This window comes from Urtica dioica, chromosome 7 (assembly GCF_054948205.1).
Source record: "Urtica dioica subsp. dioica isolate 48M chromosome 7, U.dioica_male_clone48M_v1_H2, whole genome shotgun sequence".
Taxonomy (NCBI): Eukaryota; Viridiplantae; Streptophyta; class Magnoliopsida; order Rosales; family Urticaceae; genus Urtica; species Urtica dioica.
In genome coordinates, this window is record NC_142762.1 from 45033307 (window position 1) to 45054339 (window position 21033).

The 21033-nt window shown below is 38.5% G+C and overlaps 3 protein-coding genes and 1 pseudogene across 4 annotated transcripts; all 4 read left to right on the plus strand.

Annotated features, from left to right (window-relative positions):
• The first annotated feature begins 7270 nt into the window (after window positions 1-7270).
• On the plus strand, window positions 7271-8946 carry LOC149392062 (uncharacterized protein At4g06744 pseudogene; annotated as a pseudogene).
• Window positions 8947-10319: 1373 nt separating this feature from the next.
• On the plus strand, window positions 10320-11790 carry LOC149392063 (uncharacterized protein At4g06744-like). Its single transcript, XM_089620088.1, has one exon. It carries the CDS (start codon window positions 10320-10322, stop codon window positions 11520-11522), a length of 1203 nt encoding a protein of 400 aa, XP_089476214.1. The 3' UTR covers window positions 11523-11790.
• A 3886-nt stretch (window positions 11791-15676) lies between these two features.
• LOC149392064 (putative inactive receptor kinase At5g67200) lies at window positions 15677-18065 on the plus strand. The gene is made up of 2 exons (XM_089620295.1): window positions 15677-17301; window positions 17379-18065. Exons 1-2 carry the CDS (start codon window positions 15909-15911, stop codon window positions 17915-17917), a joined length of 1932 nt encoding a protein of 643 aa, XP_089476421.1. The 5' UTR covers window positions 15677-15908; the 3' UTR covers window positions 17918-18065.
• A 659-nt stretch (window positions 18066-18724) lies between these two features.
• On the plus strand, window positions 18725-21015 carry LOC149392065 (uncharacterized). 2 transcript variants are annotated; one of them, XM_089618548.1, is made up of 3 exons: window positions 18725-19064; window positions 19996-20358; window positions 20680-21015. In XM_089618548.1, exons 1-2 carry the CDS (start codon window positions 18915-18917, stop codon window positions 20356-20358), a joined length of 513 nt encoding a protein of 170 aa, XP_089474674.1. In that variant the 5' UTR covers window positions 18725-18914; the 3' UTR covers window positions 20680-21015. The 2 variants fall into 2 exon arrangements, with proteins under 2 accessions (XP_089474674.1, XP_089474673.1); XM_089618547.1 differs by lacking the exon at window positions 20680-21015 and adding an exon at window positions 20579-20652 and having other exon boundaries at window positions 18726-19064.
• The last annotated feature ends 18 nt before the right edge of the window (window positions 21016-21033 follow it).

Here is a 21033-nt window from a genome sequence, read left to right on the forward strand (position 1 = left end):
AAGTCCATTACTTGTTCACACTTTAATTAACTAATTAATACTAGCTAGTATAAAACAAATGTGTAACCCTTGTAATCTTGGGCATCGGAACAGAAAGTTATTGGAAGTTTCGATGTCGATGCAATAATTTAGCCTAGCGGAAGTACTGTTTCCGTGGTCAACGCCATCAGAAGAAACGCTTTTGATAACGTTTCGGAAGTTGAAGAACGCTATCATGAGAAGACATGTATTCCAATAATTACCTTTAGCCATTTGTATTTTATTTTAATTAAAAAAAAAATCTGTGCCGTTGATAATCAAACATTTATAAGTTGATATTATTTGCTCCTTAGTAATTGTTTTTACATTTTTTCAATTATATAATCGGAAGCTATTGAAAGAACGGAATCCTAATAAGCTTAACGGAAATTCTTCTTCCGTTAACCTTGGAATTCCGCCAATAAGCTAACAGAATTTTTTGTTCCAATAATAAGTAAGCGAATGCCTAGATTTACTGATATGTTGATGTACGGATTCAAGCAATAGTTCGGATAAGAATTGGTGTTCCCACTTTTCTTTCCAGAGCTGAGCATGTGAAAAACTATAAAGTTATTTTCCATGTTTTCTATTATTTGATAGCGATAACAACAGTTCTCCCCGCAACAATGATTTATCCATCATCATTTTTTACGTATGCAAATTATTAAGGAAGAGAAATAAAGACTACAAAAAAATGAATAATGGGAAATCATGTTTGTATCAAGCGAGATAGTTCATGAAACAAAGCCAAAAGGTATAAAGTTATTTTCCATGTTCTCCATTATTTGTTTGTTTGTTTGTTTGAATAGCGATAACAACAGTTCTCTTCGCAACAATGATTTATTTCCCATTTTCCATGATCATTTTTTACGTATGCAAATTATTAAGGAAGAGAAATAAAGACTACAAGAAAAATGAATAATAGGAAATCATGTTTGTATGATATCTAGATAGTTCATGGTGTGAGAATTCCCTTGGATGCCATTGACACAGATTCGTCTTTGGGCTAGAGAAAAAGAAATGAAAAGAGGCAGTGGGTCCCGAATTGACACATGCAATTCTATCGTTTATTTCTTTTATATTTTCCACATCGTACGAACGTAGGTCCATGTTATATTCTCTTCTTGACTCAAGAATAATAATGCAATGAGTCAAGTCTATTTCCTTAAAATCATAAAATCGTTTATTGATGTTTGGAATTGGATGTCTAATCACAGATAATTATAATAAATAATTCGGTGAACATTTGCTACTTAATGGGATTCATAAACCAAAAAACTTTGTTTAAAAAACATATACGACCACCGACAGAGTCAGACTCTAAATTTAAGGGGGTAAAGTTAACTTGCTTTTTTTATGAAGGGTTAATTTGTAAATTTTCAAGATAAAAATAAGAGAATTTTTTTTTTTTTGAATGTATGCTTATTAAGTTATAATATTTAATCAAGTTATAGTATTTACATAATCAGCGTATGTTTATTAAATTGAGCATTGTATCTGAACAGACACACCACACACAAAATATACAAGTATATGGAACAACCTGGAATGTGTGTTGTCCATATTATAGATGCTTTTTTTTTTTTTTTTTTTTTTTTCATTTGGTCATTATTGTAATTATGTTTAGGTGTATAAATATTCTTAATAATTCTGCAACGACAATTCATTTTTTTCCATTACTCTCTAGTTCATGTGTAACATGGAGTTTGAAAACTAGCCATATAATCCCTTTTATGCATTTAATAGCTACACCTACAACATATATAACTACAGCTCTCTTTGGAATAGATAAATTTGATATAATAGGACTAAAAATCCATGATATTTGATTTTTGTCTAAACTTATTAAATATTGGAATAATATGATCTACTATATACTCTATAGCCTTCCCACTTCTCTCCACTCATCTCCCTCATAACTCTACCTCATCTTTCAAAACGTTTTTATTATAACATCTTCCATCTCATTCTCATTCTCATTCTAAAAATATCTATATTTACTTCAAACCTTCGGCCTCATTTTGTTATGATCGGAAAATAAAACATCGAACGAGATTCTGTTCGAAGTGTGAAAAGTGAGGAACGCTTAGTAACATAAGTTAATTTCCGAATATCGACTACCAAGTGGTAGCTAGTTTGGTCTAGCGGTAATCCCACACACACCTCGACGGATCGAAGAGGTCATGGGTTCAAGCCCCCATGGGATGCAGAAATGCATGCCCCCTAGGATTTATTCTAATAAGTATGTAATCTTGGTCAGTAGTTCCACCTACTATGTAATCTTGGCCGATAGTGCCACCTGCGCTTTGCACTGCTAATATATCATGTAATCCTGGCTGATAGTGCCTCTACTAAAAAATAAAAAAAGAATTAAAGCTTACAATGATCACATTAAGCACCAATAACCGCTTACCTACAATCGGTTATTCAATAAATTACGATAAACAATCAAAGCAATTACTAAATGACCGCTAAGGACAAGGGAACTAATCAACTCACGTCTATACTTTACCCCCACTTATAAAAGGCACAAGACCTCTATAAGAATAGGAACGGATTGACACAACACACTTGCTTCACAGAATTTTTGTCATCTTTATTTGTACTTGCACTTAGAATCCCTTTGTAATTTGTATTTCTTGTATTGAGATTTGTCTAATAGAAGAACAATTTGGCATTTGCACTCGTAAATAACGAGTCTATTCGGCATTTAAGTGCATCCGCCGAGATAATTATTATATCTATTTTCAGACATCAACACATTTTATTCTTATTTTTCAGATAGAAAAAAGAGACGATTCATGAAAACGAAACAGGATATATGTAAGCAGGGACGAAACCAGGATTTCCATTTAGGGGGGGCTAATTTGTAAAAAAAAATTCAGGGGGGGCTAATTTGTAAATTTTAAGGGTAAAAAATTGTAAAAAAAAAATGAAAAGTGGGTAAAAAATGCAAAAAAAATAAAAATTGAAGGGGGCTAAAAACCCCCCTTCAATTACAGCTGGCTTCGTGTCTGTATGTAAGTAGTAATTGTAATGTCGAGGACATTTTTATCCAGATATTTAACTTCCAAGATATCAAAAAAGGATTTCAAAATGTTTAGAAAATTCCGCGTCTCATTCGAAGTAGCTACCTAATTTCTATTTGCTTATATCCTCGTGTACATTTAATTAAACTTTATTTAAATGCAGCATTGATACATAACTAAAGTCATTCTTCCGCAATTATTGGTCCATCTCTACTGATAATTTTATATATTTTCTAGATATACTCATACAGTTTTATCTCCTGATTAATAAAGCTCCACTGAGCGATCAAAGAATAGAATATAAAATATTGCCAGACACCACTGAAAGTAAAGATACTCCTATAACTTTTAAAAAGACGTTAATCTAAACGACCGTGTCTTCTTGTACACACCTCAGTCCCACACATAAATAAAGAAACAGTTTTACTCTGTGGTTGGTTGCTTTATTTAAATTTTAAACAAGGACGAAATACCAAGACTTTTATCTGCGGCTGTTTTTTGCTTAATAAAGTTGAAATTGTAAATAACCGACATTTGGTGCTCGTAACTGCAAGAGCGGTTTAATTACACATGCCAATAATATATGTCGAGTACTAAGCTTGCACACAGCAAAATAATACAATGCAGATTACTTTCTTAATTAAATTGACGAGGCATTATTTCCTTCCACGAATATCTCTAACTGACATGTTATATCAACACGTCCGAAATATATATATATATATATATATATATATATATATATATATATATATATATATACACACACACACATGCATAATACACGTGATTGTGTTAATAAGTTTAATATTAATAAAAAAAAAGTCATGGATTATGTACATATTTCTTTTTGAGCTTTGAACAATATTAATGACTGTAAATAACTACAAGTCTAAAACAACACTACGGTAATGTAAGCTGGGGCATGAAGATACCTTGATCCTCCCTCTAACCAAAAGTTTCGGCCCAAATAATTTTCAGCCATTTTTTTTTTTTTACTTTACAGCTAATATTTTTTTTAGTCCCCCTTAAAAAAGAATTCCGGGTCCGCCAAATGTAAGTGCTCGATAACTCAATAGGGCTGGTCTTTGCATATATATATATATATATATATATATATATATATATATGGGTTATTAACGGCATAAATATTTTAACTTTTCGATTTTATGCACTTATATGCCACAATTTTTTTTCGACGATAAAAATATCTAACGTTACTTTTTAGTATCACTGTTACTCTCAGTCCGTTAAAATGACACGTGGAGGATTATTGATGACATAAATAATTTAACTTTTCGATTTTATACATATTTTTTCTACAATTTTTTATCGACGACAAAAATAACTAACATTAGTGTCATCATCGTTACTTTTAATCCGTTAAATGTCACGTGGACTCTCATAAATGAAAAAAATTGAGTAAAAAAATAATAAAAAAAGAAAATAATAATTAAATAAGAAAATCAGAAAAGAAAAAAAAAACGGAGCAGGTTTGTTCTTCAGCTTGGTCGCACCCAAACAGAAAAGAAAATAATAATTAAATAAAGAAACAGTTTTACTCTGTTGTTGGTTGCTTTATTTAAATTTTAAACAAGGACGAAATACCAAGACTTTTATCTGCAGCTGATTTTTGCTTTATAAAGTTGAAATTGTAAATAACCGACATTTGGTGCTCGTCACTTAAGAGCGGTTTAATTACACATGCCAATAATATATGTCGAGTACTAAGCTTGCACGCTGCAAAATAATACAATGCAGATTACTTTCTTAATTAAATTGACTAGAGGCATTATTTCCTTCCACGAATATCTCTAACTGACATGTTATATCTACACGTCCGAAATATATATATACACACACACATGCATAATATACGTGATTGTGTTAATAAGTTTAATATTAATAAAAAAAAAGTCGTGGATTATGTACATATTCGCATGCAAGATTCCCTTGTGTATTTCTTTTGAGCTTTGAACAATATTAATGACAGTAAATAACTAAAACAACACTACGGTAATGTAAGCTGGGGCGGACCAGGTAGAGGCATGAAGATGCCTTGATCCTCCCTCTAACCAAAACTTTCGACCCAAATAATTTTCAGCCAATTTGTTTTTTTGTCTTTTTTTTTTTTTTTTTTTACTTTACAGCTAATAATTTTTTTGGCCTCCACTTAAAAAAGAATTCCGGGTCCGCCAAATGTAAGTGCTCGATAACTCAATAGGATGGTCTTTGCATATATATATATATATGGATTAGTAACGGCATAAATATTTTAACTTTTCGATTTTATACACTTATATACCACAATTTTTTTTCGACGATAAAAATACCTAACGCTACTTTTTAGTACCACTGTTACTCTCAGTCCGTTAAAATGACACGTGGAGGGTTATTGATGGCATAAATAATTTAACTTTTCGATTTTATATATTTGTTCTACAATTTTTTTTCGACGACAAAAATAACGAACATTAGTGTTTAACACCATCATTACTTTTAATCCGTCAAATGTCATGTGGACTCTCATAAATAAAAAAATTGTGTAAAACATAATAAATAAGAAAATCAGAAAAGAAAAAAAAAACGAAGCAGGTTTGTTCTTCAGCTTGGTCGCACCCAAACGTGAAGTTGAGGAGGAGTGTCGGCAAGACCGAGACGAAGATGTCAGGAACCACATGACAACATCAGCGACACCCCTCTTTTTCTCTTCCTCTTCCTCTTCAGCGACACGCAAACCCGGAATCAATGGGTCTAGTTGTGAAGACGTCGTTGCAGCCATGAAGAAAGCAACGTTAATGTTGGGTACCAAAGCTTAGCTTCGTTTGAGAGAAAACGATAAGCCCTCTTAACTGGAAAACAACTTTCATGGCGTCTCTCTTCTTCTTTTCTCAATGAACCAGATGCGAGTTCTAAGCTTACATTGCTCAAGGTATTTTTTTTATTATGAAATCTGGTGTGTATATATAATTACTAGTTTGTAGCAGTTTAAATTAGGTTGCTAAGAAATAAAAGGCTCAGAAAATTCGTTACGTCTTTAAGCACTACTGTTTGAAAAAAAAATTATGGTATAAAAGTGTAGAAAATCGAAAAGAAGGTACTTATGTCGCCAATACCTCTCTACGTGTCATTTTAACGGACTGAGAGTAACAATGATACTAAAAGATAATGTTAAGTATTTTAGTCATCGAAAAAAGTTGTGATATAAAAGTGTTTAAAATCGAAAATTAAAGTATTTATACCGCTAATAATCTTATATATATTATCATATAACATAGATATATTTTTTAAACTTGCATACATATAATATAATACATTATAGTACAAGTTTCCAACTAAAGTATATGACACATGAAACACGTTAATGACTGCAATTCCCACACACTCACTTTAAACTTTAAACTTTAAACTTTAAAACTTTTAACTTTTTTTTGATGTGGCTTTGATTTCGCTAAAAAAGAATTTATATTAATCTAAATTGATGTTTAACCAAGATTTAAACAACTAATAATAAAACAAAAAGAAAAAAGTTGAACGATTGAATTTGAGTTCAAGAGACTCGTTGGAGTCGTCGATTCCAATGAAGAACACTATTTCTCTCTTCAAAAGCTCTCAAAAATAACTAAAAACTATATGGGAGACTAAGGGAAAAGGAAAAACAAGAATGAAATATGTGTTTTGAGGTTACAAGAGCAGTATATAAGAGCTTATAGTTGATTTTCGAAGTAATATGAGCCCCAAAAACGCTTAAAATCGGGTCATTTGTGGCGCGAAGAAACTAAACAGCTGCGCAGTTATTTTGAATGGGCCGTACGTAACTTCTTGCTCCATTATCCGATTTTCGCAAATAAACATGCGTTGGAAAACTAAGAAAAATCTATATCCAATTCTGCAATTGGAACATTCAAATTCATCAAATTAAAATCTCATAATGTTGTAGAAGACCGCGTCGTGCTTTTTGTTTCGCTTTAACTTGTCCGAAAAGTCTTCAAATCATCAAAAAATTGCTCCAATTCTCTCAAAACACTTTTTAACTCATAAAATAGCTGTAAAAACATAGAAAAACTACAAAAATATCATAAACACTTATAGATTCGCTTCGATTCAAGTCCGAAAACGAGCGTAAAACGTATAAAACACACCCATCACTTATAAGACTACCTTTAAACTTTAAACTTGTGACATTACTAATTAGCCACAATGATAGCAATATATATATAAGTACATATATAGGCGATTGATATCAGCATCGTCCATTGCCCAAAATACAACATGTATCGCTCACTCTCTTTAGTGTTGCTGCTGCTTTTATCCCTAGACTCCATCGGAGCCCAAAAAGCCGGCCAGGGATGCCTTCCGGCGCCGCGGCCCCGGCCGTTCCCCCGAATCCGGCCCCGCCCGCCTCTCTACCCGCCGTCCCTCAAACTCATGCCCACACGGCCGCGGAACAACCCGGGCCCCCTGGCGAACCGGGCCCGGATCCTGTACATCACGCAAGAGCTCAAGCGGAACATAACGTACGACCCGCAAAACTACACGGGGACGTGGACCGGGACGAACTACTGCCTCTTCAAGGGCTACCTCTGCGACACCGTCCCGGACTTGAACATCACCGGCCTCGCCACCGTGGACTTCAACGGGGCCCGCTTCGGCGGCAAGTTCCTGAACTTCTACCGCTACATCCGCAACCTCCCGGACATCGCCATCTTCAACGCCAACTCCAACAACTTCTCCGGCGTCATCGGCCGGGGCCTCGGCGACCTCCGGTACCTCTTCCAGCTCGACCTCAGCAACAACAAGTTCCGCGGAGCCTTCCCCGCCAGCGTCCTCACCGCCACCAACCTCACGTTCGTCGACCTCCGATTCAACTCGTTCCGCGGCTCGGTCCCGGGCCGCCTCTTCGACGCCCTCGACACCGACGTCCTCTTCGCCAACAACAACGGCTTCTCGTCCCCGATCCCCGCCAACCTCGGAAACACTCCGGCCAAGTACATCACCTTCGCCGGGAACTCCTTCAACGGGACGATCCCGGCCAGCATCGGCCGCGCGTTCAACACGCTCACCGAGATTCTCCTCGTCAACAATCGCCTCTCCGGCTGCCTCCCCTACGAGATCGGCTTCCTCGGCCTGGCCACGGTCTTCGACGCGGCCTCGAACAACCTCACCGGACCGATCCCACACTCCTTCGCGTGCCTCAAGAGCCTTCAGTTCCTCAACCTCGCCGGCAACGAGCTCTACGGCGAGATTCCAGAGGCTCTCTGCCGGCTTCCCCAGCTCTACAACGTCACGCTCTCGTCGAACTACTTCACGCAGGTCGGGCTTCAGTGCCGGAGGCTGATTAGGGCCGGGAGGCTCTTCGTCGGAAACAACTGCATCAGCGGACTCGCGGGACAGAAATCGGCGGTCGAGTGTGGCCGCTTCTTCTCGAGGCCTAGGGTTTGTCCAAGAGAATCCACTTTCACTCTTCTCACCTGTAATCTCCCTTCCGCCGCCGGACGCCGCCTCACCGAGATTCCAGAGATGTCGGCGCCGCCCATGCCCAGGACCTACGCCGCCATGGAGATGGAAAACCGTTGATGCCTTGTGGTCCAAGCCAAATTACTCACGAGGGTAATGAATAAGGTTTTTTATTTTTATTTTCTTATTAATATTATTATGTCTTTGGCGTTTATTATGCAGGCGGGTTTGTGTTTTGTGGTGTATGTTTATGTAATTTTTTTTTACGTCATGGTTGATCTTTGTGACTGATTTTGTGTTTGTTTTTGTTTTTGTCTCGTAATTTTTATAACACCGTCCATGGCTGTAATGTTGTAATTTGGGAGTGTTGATATGTATGGTATTGGTACTATCTTAACAGTATTCTGGTAATTAATTAAGACTAAAATGTTGATGAGAGAAATCATACCCCAGATTAAATTTGACTTTAAATAGTTACTTACACTGTTACGTACACACTTTATCCGTTGTTCAAATATAATAATATCTTTAATTTTAGACGCTTGTCTGCTACACATTATAGAGATATTATATATGTTAAGAAGTAGAGGAAATGAAAAGTTAGTGAATACTTTTCATGTATCGTATTATATAATATATGTATATATTCTTTACTTGAGAATAGTAACATAATGAGATAAATGTGCTAAAAGATATCCTTATATATATATATATATATATATATATATATATATATTTCAAAGATCAGCTTGCAATCGAATAATCTCAAGAGAGTCTCTTATGTAATTGATTTAGCAGGCTATTCATTACCGTTATAATAGTCATTGATTTTGGATATAGGTGAAGAACAATATATACAATAAAAAATCATATATAGTTATATTATATTTGCATAGTAGCTTGTGTCCCATCACTCACAATATCAGCATATTGTAGGCTCCATAACAATCACTTTTTTTTTTTATTAATATTATTTTTTTTATCAATCATCTACGCCTTTTTATTTTTATATATTTTCCAAGATACAGCAGAATCAAAAGTTGCTCTTGGTTTTCCCTTAAAATCCATTTGGGAGACACAAATTCAAATCAATATGACAAATAACTTACCCACCAAACCCTTGCTCTTAAATTTACCTTACGCAACAAAAGTCAATACATACATGCAATGGACTTGATCTAGAACCTACATGGACAACTGATTCTAAGCGATCTAACGGTCACGGTTGATACAATATAGGTCATCTAATAAGATTATACATGATTATAGTAGGTTCGAGTCAGCATTCAGTACTAAAAAACTGGGATGGAGGATACCAAAAAAATTGTCGTCCAAGTCTTGGACGACAGTTTTCTTGTATAGTTCAATCCTATGTCGTCCAAGTTTGGACGACAGTACTATACGAAAAAGCAAGATACAGAGAAGTGATATATATATTAATGCTAAAAACGATTTGAGAAGGACTTGATGGGTTATGTATTTCCAAAAACCATATTGAGTTGCATAATCATTACCTTTTTTAGAAATCATTGATTTGGTAATAGGTGAAGGACAATATACACAAAACACACACCATACAAAATCAAAATCCATTTCTATATATCCCACTTTCACCACCACTCACAAGTCACAAGCACAAACCAGCATTATAGGCTCTATAATAATCATTCTAATCAACCCTCTAATCTAGCCGACACAAATATCCTATTTATTTAATATCTTTTTTTTAGATAGTGCACACTCAAAAAATTGCTATTGATTTCCCTCAAAATGCATTTTAAAAAACACAAATCACAACAAACTCAGAAAAAAAAAATGACAAACCACTCACTCACCAATCCCTTATTTCCTCCAATAATCTTTTCAACAATAATCCTCATCGCCTCTCTAATCCTCATCAGCAAAGCTCAACCACCCTACTACGGCCTCCACGGCCACCACCACGTCCCACCGCCGCCGAAACACCTCATATTCGCCGATGTTCGGCTCGCGGCGGTCTACCCAGCTATCCAAAGATTCAAGTCAACGATCACCTCCGACCCACTCAACGTAACCAAGTCCTGGACTGGCTCAGATGTGTGCGGGTACACCGGATTCTACTGTGAAGCCCCGCCAGACAACGCCTCCGCCACCGCCCTCGCCTCCGTCGACTTCAACGGCTTTGGTCTCTCTGCCCCGACGCTCGAAAACTTCCTCGAAAATCTCCACGACTTGGCTCTCTTCCACGCAAACTCCAACGATTTTCGCGGCACAATCTCGCCGAAAACCGCGAATCTCCGGTACCTCTACGAGCTCGATGTCAGCAACAACCGCCTCTCGGGATCGTTCCCCACCGCCTTGCTGGCAATGGAAGGCCTGACTTTTCTCGACATAAGGTTCAACCTCTTCTCCGGCTCGGTCCCACCTCAAATACTAATCTCTCAAACCCTAGACTTTCTCTTCGTAAACAACAATGAGTTTTCGCACGTAAACCTCCTTGATGATCACCAAACCCTAAAACCCTCTCACATCGTTTACCTAACCTTAGCCAACAATGAGTTCGTCGGATCGATCCCTCCGGTGATCATCGAGCTCTTTTCCTCGGTCGCCGAGGTTCTTCTCTCGGGCAATAAGCTCGCCGGGTGTGTCCCTTACGAGTTAGGGTTTCTTAAGGCGGCGAGAGTGGTTGACCTGAGCGACAACCAGTTGACCGGTCCGTTGCCGTATTCCATGGCGTGTCTAAAGAGCGTGGAACAGCTTAACCTCGCCGGAAACTTGCTGTACGGCATGGTTCCGGATGTGGTGTGTGGGGTTCTAGAGAAGTTGGAGAGGTTTACACTTTCTGATAACTACTTCATCCACGTAGGTCCACTTTGTAGGAGGTTGATAGAGAGAGGGATTTTGGAAGTTGACCGAAACTGTGTTCCTGGTCTTCCGAACCAGAGATCAGTGGAAGAGTGTTTCCGATTTCTTTCGAGTCCTAAGAAGTTGATATGTCCCTTCAACATGTGGTCTTATAGCCACTTTCCTTGTGAGTGATCTCCTCGCTTTAGCTCTCATGCTTCTTTGTTGTCCTCACCTTGACAGCTTTATGCCTACGTTTTCATGGCAAGGATGTAACCATGATGGAAAAAAAAAAAAAAAAATTCCTTGTTCAGTACAGTTCTTTTCTCAAAATATATATTTTTCAAAACATTCCGGTGGGTGGAAAAAAATAACAAATTTAAGCAAATAGCCATAATGACGACGTAGTGTCTACCAGATAGTTTTTTATTTTCAGACTTATAAAGTATTTATAGGGTAATTATTTCAGCCTCTTGTATTTCACATTAATTTTTCTATTAAATTTTTTATAAGGTATTTACGTTAATTTTTTTACTTGTAAATAATATTTCGTGTGGCCATTTACTAAAAATTTACAAAAACTTTATATAAATGGCTAAATTCAATATTTCTTATGACTATATATCTACTGAACCGAAAAAATAATATAAGAATTTTTATTTTTTACTGGTGTCAAAAGGGCGAAATTGAACTTATGAAAGGGGAAAAAATTGAGCAAATTTGTGAAATAATTCGGTCCGCATTTGTCGCGACGTTGATGAAAATGAATTTCGGGTACGTGTTTTCTCCTTTGCCATCGACGGTGAGCTGTGACGAATCCTCTGCTACAATTTTCTTCTCTAAAGCCAGAGTTGCTTGGCTCCATATTGCCGCTCTTGTTAGTTGACTCACATTCGACAAAGCGCCGCAATTCTTGTCCCCGAAGGATCGATATCTCCCGGCCACGTGTCTGAGATCCTTGCCGATCTTTCCATTTTATTTCGAAGAGGTAGCTTAAGATGTGGCCGAGAGCTATCTCCCTTTCCCGACTCCCTTCTAGGAGTCCGATTTTATTGTTATAAACATTAGTTGTGTGGTTTTCATTTTTCTGGTTCATGTGTAATTTTTTTGTTAAGTTCATACAGATTGAAGAATAATTTTTTTTTAATGATTATCGGACTACAGTTAATTAGATATTTTCATTGACCATCTTTAATATTATTGAAAGAGAAGAATATGTCCTAGATGTATTTTTTTTTTTTTTTCAGAAACATATACAAGACGAGCGATATCTTACTTAGACTGATTAAGTATGTAGTGTGCTTTTTATAGATATTTTACCCTCTTTATACTTAAATCACCATTCAATTTTTTTTTTTTAAAACATATAGATAGGCAACAAAGTGGTCCACGCGTGGAGAGTGTAGTATTATGACTCGAGATTTTGATTAATGAATAGGCGTGTTGGGTTTCACAACAAGTCATTGTCTCCAGCTATTCATTAATTAATAATACGGTTGAATGTCTCACTTGTCTTACACCAAGGGGAACCTTTATGTCTTTTTTAGGAAACTACATTGACACCCAACGGATACATTAGTTTTTTTTATATCTCTTCCTACAGTTCATTGTGATATTACTCATTCATTGTCGTTTTTCTTCTCTTACATATTTTTGACAATGATTAATTACCCCCTAACACACTGTAATTACTTATAATTTTATATTAAAATTATATCAATGTACAAGGTTTATAATTATAATAACAAAAATTTAGGGATATAAGCCACATAAACATAAGCGTTTGTGTTTTAGTCAACGTTTTGTAAATTTTTCGTAAATAGCAAAAAATTGTTGTAAATATTTCGTAAATAACCATATTTATTAGAAATTTACGCTCCGTTTTTGTTATTTTTATAGCGTAAATAGATTTACGTGGCTATTTACAAAAAATTAACTAAACGTTGGCTATTTCACAATTTCTAACGTTTCATATGACTAGATAGCCACTGGACCCTTATAATAAGTTGGAATATTTCAAGTAGTACTCGTTTAAATTTGGATGTTCCCTTTCTCAAGTTTATCATTGGATAATATTTCAAAACTCTATTAATAACTTAATTGTTAAGATAGTATACCGAATATTTATTTTAAAACTATATTTATCATAGCTAATTCTAAATATTATTTAACAGAAGATTTTGAAATATTTAAAATGAAATCTATTTTTTTTTCAATTTAAGTATAAAGTGCCTAATTGGCTTAAGGAGATGGTACACGAAAACCCTTAAGCGTAATATGTATAGATGCAATGTGGTTTGCTTAGTCCTCAACAAAATCCTGCCAAGATCTATATTGCTCATATAATAAAGCACGAAGACTAGTGAGCAAGAAATCAAAATTCTAACCGCTAATAACAGTGTAGAAAACCATACTAGTGAGCAAGAAATCGAAATTCTAACCGTTAATTACAGTGTAGAAAACCAGACGTTCATCAAGCACACACCATTGCTAAATTAAGTGTGCACAAATTAACTGTGTTGAAGAAAGACTCTTAGCGACAATCTAAGTTGAGGATCGCAAAAAGCATCAAGACGAACTTAAAATTTGTCATCCAAAAGGTTCATAGTATGATTAAATGTGAAGCTAGCATATTGGAAGATTCATTGTTAATGCCGAAAAAACATATCTTAGAATCGCATGTAGTTCGGTTAGATCTTATAAAAAAAATTATATAAAAATTTATTCCGACGTAGTTGTGCTTGTGTCTTATCGGCTTGGTAATGTCATATCCACATTTTAGCGTATGTACAACAATGTAGAATTCATTTCCTCACTCTGTTATAACTTTTTGTACCATATATGTTAAGCAAATTAATAATATATTTACTTAATCATTCATTCCCAAAGAAAGTTTAAAAAATATGTTCATAATTTATTCTCCAAACTCTATATGTCGCAGTCTGGCCCTCAATTTCTAGTTTAACTAATTAAGTCCCTCAAATTTTATTTTGTTGCAAAATCACCCCAAATAAAAAACGTCACTTAAATATTAGACAGGTTTGACACGTGCTCCTATCACCTCGCGTGAGGTGATATAGTATATGCGCTTTATATATGTTCGTTATTCATCTCCTAAACTACACTTGTTGCAGATTGGCAGATTTAGTTCCAGAAATGTATAATACATGTGCGTAAGTAAAAAATGTGGGAAAAGTCAAGTTAAAAAAAAAAATAAAAAACGTGAGAAGAAGTTAGAACTTTTAAGTGTCTGGGGGGGTATGTTTTTGGGCCAAGCCTAATATACATATTTTAGTTTAGGCAATCTTTTTTTATTTGGTTTGTGGGCTTTTTTTCGTAAAGTTAACAGTATTGTACTCGTTAACATGAAATGATGCGTGTTTAAAGTTTAAACGCATCACAGTTTGTCTGTTTTTTTTTTTAACAAAAATTTAGGCAATTAGTCAATTTAGACGTTTGAAATTGCTATCTAATCAATGTTTGACAAATAGTTAGAAACATGACGTGACATTCCTGATTTACCATTTAACTGTAATAAAATAGTGGTTATGTACGTTAATTTAAGCGTGTAAATACGTGGATATGATTATTTATCAAATATTTACCAAATATTAGTTAAATAATAATTTTGAAGTGTAAATGTGCCTATATATCTACCTAATGAACTTTTTTTTTTCTCTTAATATGATTAGTTTTTTTTTTTCTTTTTCTTTTTCTTTCTTTGCTTGTTGGACAATGACGATCTACACAAAAAGTTGTAACACTTATGAAAGATAGGATTAGTAAAGGTGCATAGAAATGATCTGTAGGACCACAAGAAGAGCTTATTAATCAATTAATTTCCATTACTTTTTAAAGCGGCATTAACATCGCTTCCTTTTGTCTGTAGTTTAAGTAATGAGATATCAACGTTGAAGGAGATATCAACGTTGAAGGAAAAGAATGATCCATGTTTTTTTTTTTCTTTTTGCGAATAGTTGATCGTTTTTTTAATCAGGCCATACCATATGGCTCAGTCATAACTCATAAGCTAACGTGGGACAGAAAATAAATATTATGGCAGCTTTTAGCATCGTAGATATTTGTTTTGATCAAAACATTGCACTGCGATTTCACGTGACATAGACAATATGAAAGCCAATTTAATCCCACACAAAATAAAAAGTGGAAACAGAGTAAAGACCAAAACTACAAAATCTGTACTATATATTGTAGTCTTAGATTAGATTAGATCAATTGGGTAGAGAGACTAGAGTGTCATTACTCAACGCAAAGCTTGCCTGAGAGAGGCACTTATAGTTATTTATGAATCAAAAGCTGTTAAATTTTGTTACTATTATTATAGTTTTGTGTTTTTTTTTTTTTTACCCTTTGCTTATTGGGGTTTGAGTTTTTTTTGCTTCCCCACATACACGTGATTCTGAGCTTGCAGTACTCCGACAGCTGAGAGATTATATACTTGCTTTTGTCTTCAACTTCACTCTCTATCTCTAGCCTTTTTTTTTTTTTTTTTTTGAAAAAAGATTCTAAATCTATTCAAAGCTCTTTTTTTTAGGTTGAGAAGAGAGGTAGCCAAACAGAATGAGCAAAATCTCGGTTGCTCTGTTTCAGTACTTGTTGTGGGTGCTATGCTTAATCGGCTCCTCCAGCGCCGCCGTGAACTCCACGGCGGTGATTCCCTCCGACGCGGTGGCTATCCTGGCTTTCAAGGCCAAAGCCGACGTGAGGCGAGAAGTCCTTCCTTTCTCTCGCAACTCAACTTCCCGGTTCTGCCGGTGGCGGGGGATCCAGTGCTACCCCGGCGGCGATAAGGTGGTCCGCCTCGTCCTCCGCGGCCTGGATCTCGGCGGCGTCTTCGCCGCCGACACGCTCTCGCGCCTCGACCAGCTCAGAGTCCTCACTCTCCAGAACGATTCCCTCACCGGCCCAATCCCCGATCTCTCCGCCCTAAAAAACCTAAAAACCCTCTTCCTCGACCGAAATTCCTTCTCCGGCGCCTTCCCGCCGTCGATTCTCCTCCTCCACAGGATCAGAACCGTCGATTTATCCAGCAACAACCTCACCGGAGCTCTCCCCGCCGGAATCACCTCCCTCGACCGCCTCATCTCCCTCCGCCTGGAACACAACCGGCTGACCGGAGAAATCCCGGCGATGAACCAGACCTCTCTCACCTCCTTCAACGTCTCCGGAAACAACCTCACCGGAGCCGTCCCCGTCACGGCGGCGCTTCTCCGTCTGAACCCCTCGTCCTTCTCCTCAAACCCTAGCCTCTGCGGCGAGATCGTCCACAGAGAGTGCGCTCCAGGCCCGCCCTTCTTCGGCACTCCCGCCGGCTCTCCCACCGCCGCGGAAGTCACCGGCGCGGAGCTACCCCCGCCGGGAGGGAGTCCGCACCACCGTCGTTCCGGCACGGCGATGATCGCGCTGTTCTCCGCCGCGGCGGCGACGGTGGTGATCGTGATCTGTTCAGCAGCGGTGATTCGTCGGAGGAGGAGGAAGAAGAGAATCGGCAAAGAGAACACAGGCGGCGGAGAGAAGAGGAAGATGATGGAGGCGTCGGAGGCGGCCGAGGCGGTGAGGAAGGAGCAAGAGAGAGAGCTCGACGAGAAGGTCAAGAGGGCGGCGCAGCTGGGAGTGGCGGCCCGGAGCGGCAACCTGTCTTTCTGCGCCGGCGAAGCTCCGGTGTACTCGCTGGACCAGCTGATGCGAGCCTCCGCGGAGCTCCTGGGCCGTGGCTCCGTGGGGACCACCTACAAGGCCGTCCTCGACAACCGGCTCATCGTGTGCGTGAAGCGCCTCGACGCCGCCAAGCTCGCCGGAACCTCTCGCGAGGCCTTCGAGAGCCACATGGCCTCCGTCGGTGGGCTCAGGCACCCCAACCTCGTCCCTCTCCGAGCTTACTTCCAGGCCAAGGAAGAGCGCCTTCTCGTCTACGATTACTGCCCCAACGGCAGTCTCCACTCTCTCATCCACGGTATATATAACACTCCTCCACTTTCACATCCCTTTCATACATTACTATCCCGATTGACGGCGAATCGATGATCTCAGGTTCGAAGTCGAGCCGAGCAAAGCCCTTGCACTGGACGTCGTGCTTGAAGATCGCGGAGGATGTGGCGCAAGGCCTGTCGTACATCCACCAAGCGTGGCGGCTCGTCCACGGGGGCCTGAAATCGCGCAACGTCCTCCTCGGCCCCGACTTCGAGGCCTGCATCTCCGACTACTGCCTCTCCGCCCTACTCAACCACGAGGACAATGATGACGAGGACGATGACGTGGATGACGCGGCCTACAAGGCGCCGGAGGCCCAGCACGGGGGCGCCACGTCAAAGGCTGACGTGTACGCGTTCGGGGTTCTGGTTCTGGAGCTGGTGACGGGGAAGGCTCCATCCCAGCTGGCGGGGGCGAGGGACGGCGAAGAGGAGATCAACGGGAAGATGGAGATGCTGGCTGAGGTGGCGGTGGCCTGCAGCGCTGCCTCGCCGGAGAAGAGGCCCACCATGTGGCAGGTCATGAAGATGTTGCAGGAGATCAAGGAAGCCGTGGATTCCACCGCCGGCGATGACCACCAGGACTACACTAACTCCTAGTCAATCATTTTTTTTTCTTTCTTTCTTCTTTGGTTTGTTGTACCGCTTAGCCATTTGCTTGTAATTTATAGACATGTATTATATCAACTGAAAATACACGCCAAAACAGGGATTAGTGTGCGAGGATGTGAGTCATCCTTTTAATTCACTAACTGATCGCTACGTCTGCATCACAGGATCTACGACGACGACTATAAATAGAAATTAGTATGTCAAAGTACTTTGTTTATATTGTTCTGACATAAATTAACCAAAACGAATCGAATACTAGGCAAGTTAATGTTGAATGCTTGACGCCAATATTTCCTTTTATTTTTAATCCATATTATGTTGAATAAATTAGATGTAGTAGTACCAAAGTTTAATAAATTATCTATTTGACGAAGAAATACATTCGTCGGCTTACTTGCAGTGTGTACTGTTTTGTTAGGGAGTTATTACCATCTTGTTTCACTAAAGTGGCCCGTGCTAAGCACCTCTACATCAGGGAGTTCATTCAAATCATTGCTATTTTCAAGCTCTAAAGTCTAAACAATAATTTTTAAAATATAAATTATTTACCATGATTTTTTTATGCAAATTATTTATCATATTTAAAATTATTCATTGTTATCTACAAGTGTATCAATCTCAAATAATTTTTTTTACCGTTTGAAAAAATATTGTTTTTGAAATACTTTAAAACAGTCGCTACTTTAGAAACGTTACACTTAAAAGATACTATTTCTGTAATTTTCCCCATCTATTCCGGGTAATTAATTGGGCTGAACTCAAAGCAAACAGCCCATTTCTCGAATTAACTCCTTCGTGAAATCACTAGAAACATCGCCGCGTTTAATTTGTTGGCTTGTCGTTTTGGTTGATCTCGACAGAAACCCAAATCCGAATCTCCCCATGATTACAATCTGACAGATATTTCTTTCCGTGTATATAGCTAGACAAATCATTGCAAGAAAACGAGAAGAAGAGAAGAGAGTATACAGTTGAGACTATAGAGATGGACCACCGTAGCAGCGACGCCGACATGGCGGAGGCGACGCCAGCGAATCAGCCGTCCGCTGCCGGAGAAGACGGCGTCGTTTGGGATTTTCTTGCATTGGCTCGTCGCTTTATCAGTCAGGGGCAACCTACTCAGGCTCTCCAAGCGGTAAGAAAATCTCTCTCTGCATCAATTTGTTGATCGGAGTTGAACTCTTGATCTTCGATGTTTCTGAAGTGTCGACTTTCTTTTGCCGTGTAATGAAATGATTTCCTTGTCTTTGTGCTTCAGCAAGGAACAAAAACAGAAAAAAGAATGTCAGTCTCCATCTTATTAATTAAGTTGATTGTTTTGTTGCTAGTTTATTTTATTGAAATTGAATTCTCGACCTTGTTTGGATGAAATGAAACATTCGTAACACACGCAAAGTTAAGTGCATTAATTTGTAGGTCTTATGTTAGATGATAAAATCAAAGAATCATGTTCACGTCATTCTTGAATCGATGAATATTTCCTCATATCCTGTTTTCTCGTTGAAAGCGAATAGACTGGTGTTTGGCAATGGTAAGCTATTGCATGTTTGAATTGTAGAACGAAAATGAGATAGCTTGTTTGTAGTGATAGTTTTGCAAAGCAGTAAGAACTTAGGAATGTTTGCTTCCAAAGTCCGTCAAGAGAGGAAGAGGATGATGAGGTGTTGCTTTCATTCCCATTCTGTTTCTATCGCCTTATATTTCAAGATAACATGTCTTTCTTTTACCAGTCGCATCATATGGCCAAATCAGACCACTAAGCAACATAATCAATCACTTTTCGTGTGCAAAAGATTCAACGTCGTTGCATAGGTTTATATTGCTTTTACTCCACAGATCCAACCACAAACAAAGTGATGAAATTGATAATCGCTTTGGTCATAACTTGATAATTTCTGTAGAGCAGCTTCGTTAGGTAATATATCATAGGCGATGCTCTGGTTTCTTATGTAGACAGCTTTGTTGAACACTGTGAACAACGATATCTGCAATTACTACTAAAACCAACGTACGACTATCATAATTCGACTTGTGCGCAAAACTGTGACACACCGGTCTGAAAACAGGTTGTGATGGCGATGAGAAGCAGAGGCGGCGACGAGGCGGTTTTCCAGTCTCTGCACCGGGCCCGCGAGCTGTACAGAGCGAGGGTGCAAGAGAACGTGGGCGTGGACCAGCTCGCGTCGCTCTTCGCGGAGTGTGCGATCGCAGAAGCGCAGCCTCAGAGGACCGAAGCGCAGCCTCGCACAGAGGAGTGGGCCGAGGGTCCGGTGACGAGGACGACGTCGATATTGGCGGAGAGCGGGAGATTGCAGATCGTGTTGGACGCTTCGGCCGACGGAAGCAGCTTCATATGCCTTCAGTGCGGCGGTCTAGTCAGCAGCCAGCGCAGAGACGAGCATTTCGCCTATTGGTGTTGCCAAATTTGAGTACGTGTCGTTTCGGTCTTTTGTCTTTCGAGATGTTCTAGGGATAGAGAGAGGTCGAGTTTATATTTTTTTTGGTGGTGTGAATTTGATATACCGAGGGTTCACTAAAGAGGGATCGAAACTCCGTGGTTTATTTCGGTCCATTAGTGAATTGTGATGTAATATCCTGAAATTGAAGGAAAATCTACTGGTTGTAATCTGCAATTTTACATATCTACAGGGAAAAAAAGAGTTGTAATTTGAATGCGATCCGATTAGAAAGATGATCCAAGTAATGGTCAATGATGTTGCGTATGATCATATTGTCATGACTGGTTGCAGGTAATTTCTCTTCAAATAACCAATTACTAAAATGCCGCGATTTGCGACTAGTCGCTGCCCTGCCCTCCAGCCCAAGTGATTTATTTTGTTTCTTCGTAAGATTTGGTCGTGTTTTCGATATTTAAAAAATTTCTGGCCAGAAATCTGAATTCTTATCGGTAAAAATTTGGTCATTATTCGATAAAAATAAGGTAGCTTTACATTGAAACCTCGCAAATTTCTAAGTCTGCGTCGTAAAATATTCGACTGAGAATCAGCTGCCTGACGTTTTTGTATAGTGGAACCCAATTGTTTTCAAGTCTTTATTCTAACATTACAACTAATAGTTCACATATCATAGACTACAGAATTTTA